The sequence below is a fragment of the Notothenia coriiceps genome, unplaced genomic scaffold (assembly GCF_000735185.1).
Source record: "Notothenia coriiceps isolate Sejong01 unplaced genomic scaffold, NC01 NC01_scaffold00009305, whole genome shotgun sequence".
Classification (NCBI taxonomy): Eukaryota; Metazoa; Chordata; class Actinopteri; order Perciformes; family Nototheniidae; genus Notothenia; species Notothenia coriiceps.
Genome location: NW_011342006.1, coordinates 6451 through 10293, shown reverse-complemented (window position 1 = coordinate 10293; position 3843 = coordinate 6451). Strand labels below are relative to the sequence as shown.

At 43.6% G+C, this 3843-nt stretch overlaps 1 protein-coding gene across 1 annotated transcript; it reads right to left on the bottom strand.

Annotated features, from left to right (window-relative positions):
* Positions 1–305: 305 nt before the first annotated feature.
* On the bottom strand, positions 306–3059 carry LOC104945245 (transcription factor HIVEP2-like). The gene is made up of 2 exons (XM_010770884.1): positions 2965–3059; positions 306–1117 (listed from the first exon to the last, which is right to left on the bottom strand). Exons 1-2 carry the CDS (start codon positions 3029–3031, stop codon positions 306–308), a joined length of 879 nt encoding a protein of 292 aa, XP_010769186.1. The 5' UTR covers positions 3032–3059.
* Positions 3060–3843: the final 784 nt, after the last annotated feature.

The window sequence follows — 3843 nt, the reverse complement described above, 5'->3', positions numbered from 1 at the left end:
CAATTGCTTTTACAATAAATAAACATTGAATGTGTTTAATTGAATAGTAAAGGGGTTTAACGTTAGTGGCAGGTTGTGTGTGAGAGAGAATAAATAAGACAGCCCAATATTTAAAAAAAAATCGATAATTCTTTTCCCGCATATTTAGCATATTTCGCAACTTCCCGCAGTTTCACCGCATAAAATCACATAAACCCCGCATGTTTAATCGCATAATCAAGGAATTTTGCCCGCGTTTTTCTGGAGGGTCTAACTGTAGCTTTGTACATATTACAATAAATCCTCTGAATTGAATTTGAATTGAATTACCTCGGGTGGTGGAGGTGTTGGTGCAGCCCTCGACGGGGGGACGCCGCCCGGATCATCGCTCTGTGACGTCCTCGGGGTGAAAGGTCTCGCTTGTAGTCTCTTCCTGCTGGAGACGTAGGCCGTGAGAGAGGGGAGAGCAGCGAGAGGTGACCCCTCCTGGGGGAGAGGTCTCGTCTGTAACCCCCTGCAAGGTCTCTCTTTGGGGAGATATGACGCATTGGGGAGAGGTCTCGACGGGGTGAAAGATGTCCGGCACAAGGTGAAAGATCGCGGCGTGGGGAGAGATATCGACGGGACGATGGGGACGAAGAAGGCGAGATCGGGGATGGACATCCGGAGATTTCTAACCCGGGGGAGGACAGGCGAGAGGAAGGGTCTGGAGAGGGGAGGTCTTCATCCATGGAGGGGGGAGAAAGGAGTTGATTCCTCTGAAACTCCGCCTGGCTGTGGATGATCGGTGGAGCCTGAGGAGTGATCTGGATGCTCGGCACGGTGGTGAAATACCCGAAAAGCGGCGGTTTGTTGGCGCTCCCCATGAGGTCCGAGGGGTGAGCGAGGTGAGAGAGGGGAGAGAGGTGAGGGTGGGAGGAGGCCATGGCGGTGATGGACATGGAGGGCAGGCTGAACGGCTGAGGGCTGGTGGAGCGAGAGCGGGTTTTTGGCGTAAAGTCTCCATCGTAGTCGTCCTCGTCTTCGTCGTCATCGTCCACGTCCTCGCCGTCGTCATCCGAGTCGTCGGCGTCGGAGAACTGGTGATCCAGCGAGACTCGAGACGTCTTCTCACACCGCTGGCCTTCCTCCCCGACTTCTACGAGAGGAAGAGGAGGGACAAAGATTAGGAGGGTGCAAAGTCAAAGTCAACTTTATTGTCAATCTCTGTGTACAGACAGAGAGATCGAAATACCGTTTCCTACAATCCCGAATACAAAAATACAAATATATATAAAAATATGTATGCAATGTGTATATACCTATATCAAATACACATTTATACATACGCAATGCAATTGTAAAAGGAAAAAGAAACAGAAAGAAAGGTTAAGAAGGCGAGGGAGAGGAGAAATAGTTGGACAGGAGCAAAATAGGAATATTATACAAAAGTACAAAATATTGGAGGGAAAAATCAAAAGTGAAAAGGGAATGTCGAGGAGATGGGAAAGGAAGGAACTAAGGACAATTAGTTAGTAAAGGAATCAAGAAAAGAAAGAAAGAAAGGAAAGAAGGAAGCGTACATCAAACAAAAGAAGATTAAGCTGAGAGGGAGAAGCAGTTCCTATTAATATGTTGAAACAGAAACAGTTTCAATGTGAAACGAAACAAAACTGAACCCCCGTTCCCACCGGCTCAAACCAATAAAGTATGAAACACCATAAAACAAAGTTATTTTACGCTTTGGTTTTTCTGCTGAATGGACTCCAGCCAAACGTTGGCAAGGTCTTACTTTACTGTACAGTAGCTGTAAAGTTACTGTTGGCAGGAAACCAAACATCACTCTGGGTCAAGAGAAGCTGGTGACTCACAAAAAGGGGAATGTGGGGAAATAAAACGCTCCTTTCTGTGAGTGAAAAGTTGCCGAGGAACTTAATGAGCTCTTGAGATGAGAAACCATTATATTTATTTTTTTCATCACTTTATTTGCTGCTTCTGGAAGTCCTCCAGCGTAAAGAAGCCGTTTTGAGTTGGGATCAGTTCGTCTCTCATATTCAACAGTTTTTTTGTAACAAACCACAAATGTTTATGTCTCACAGACGGACTCTCTAAAGTTTGCTTGTTCCCAAAAATGGTGTGTCCCAATTGAATGCCGAGTCAACACACGCACGCACGCACGCACGCACGCACGCACGCACGCGCACACGCGCACACACACACACACACACACACACAAACACACCACACCACACCACCAATGGGACTTCAAACACATTTGAAATTTTAATTTAGTTGAGTTATGAGATAAAAAGTCTGCGCTAAAATCGTCAAATACACGTTTTCAAATATTGCACTTAAAAAAATTGGTAGAACCACTCAAATATATAAATATATATTCTATAGGTTGTTCTGTGTGGTGTGTGTATGGAGAGAGAAGAGAGAGACGAGAGAGAGAGAAAGAGAGAGGAAGAGGAGAGAGAGATGAGAGAGAGAGAGAAGAGAGAGAGATGAGATCGGAGAGAGAAAGAGAGATGAGGATGACGAGAGAGAAGAGATGAGAGAGAGACGAGAGAGAGAGGTGTGTGATGTGTGGTGTGTTGGTGTGTGTGTGGTGGTGATGTGTGTGTGTGTGCTGTGTGTGTGTGTGTGTGTGTGTGTGTGTGTGTGTGTGTGTGTGTGGTGTGTCAGGACCGTCACTGCCGGAACATTTTTAATTGTGGCTTCTGGAATTGTTCATGGGAATATGTTGTAATCCAATAAGAAACTCTGAATTTCCAACAAATTTATGGAATGATGGTTTTTCTGTCAGTTTAGTGTGGTCTGAGTGAGTGCTCTGCTTTTTCATTACAATAATTGTCCCAATTACAACCGCCACCAAGGCAAAGACACTCGGATGTGGTCTGTGTGTGTGTCTGTGTGTGTGTGTGTGTGTGGTGTGTGTGTTGTGTTGTGTGTGTGTGTGTGTGTGTTCGTGTGGTTGTTCGATGTTTGATTGTGTGTTTCCTACTCCTTCGCGCCTCGTTGTTCCTCCCACAGAAGACATGGAGACTCCCAACCCAGACACTTTTTTCATATGACCTTAGACTTTCATGGCTTCGTCAGGTTTCTCAAAACACACACCACACACACACACACACACACACACACACCACACACACACCACACACACACACACACACCATTTTAATGACCCTTCGACTAGTCTTTACTGGAAACCAGAGCTTGGTTGTACTGATGACAAAGTAAAAGAGGGTGAAAATGGAAATAGAAGCGGTTGAACAAAGCGATGATCCACAAAAATGACAATTTACAAATATATATAATTTGTACAAAATGTGATTTAATGACAAATTACTAAAAACTTAGTCTGATCTTTCTTGGTTGATATGCGAAACCAATATATTTTGTATGTGAAGGAGGGAAATGAAAATCAGATAATGGGTTCTTTATTTGGAAGTGTTACAAGTCAACGAGTCAGCATCTTTCTGCAGGCTGATACAGAGGTTCCTGTCTGACACATTTAACCACTTAGTTTCATGTTTAGGATTGAAGTTCTTCAGCAAATGTCTTTAACTTAGGTTTTATTGCCACAGAGTTTCTACTCTTAACCCTTTAACTGCCGGACCAAGAAAAAAGCATGGAAAAATATTTGTTGCATTTTTATCAATATGGGCCAATATAACCACAAACGCCATTTTTTTTGTTTACTGACCACACAGTTTTGTTTGTGAGCCTCTATCCAACTGGTCGAGCTGGCCTTTTATGAAAAGTGCATTTTCATAATCATCATATACAGTGCAGTATTTGTATGCATCAAACTCAAATAAAACACAAACTGACAATACATTTGTTTCTTTTATGGAAAATGAGCAAATATATACAACC

Coding starts and splice junctions, on each gene's coding strand:
- LOC104945245 (XM_010770884.1), bottom strand. CDS start 3,031: ATGAAAAAAGTGTCTGGGTTGGGAGTCTCCATGTCTTCTGTGGGAGGA. Junction 1,118..2,964: donor AACAACGAGGCGCGAAGGAG/TAGGAAACACAC, acceptor TTCCTCTCGTAG/AAGTCGGGGAGGAAGGCCAG.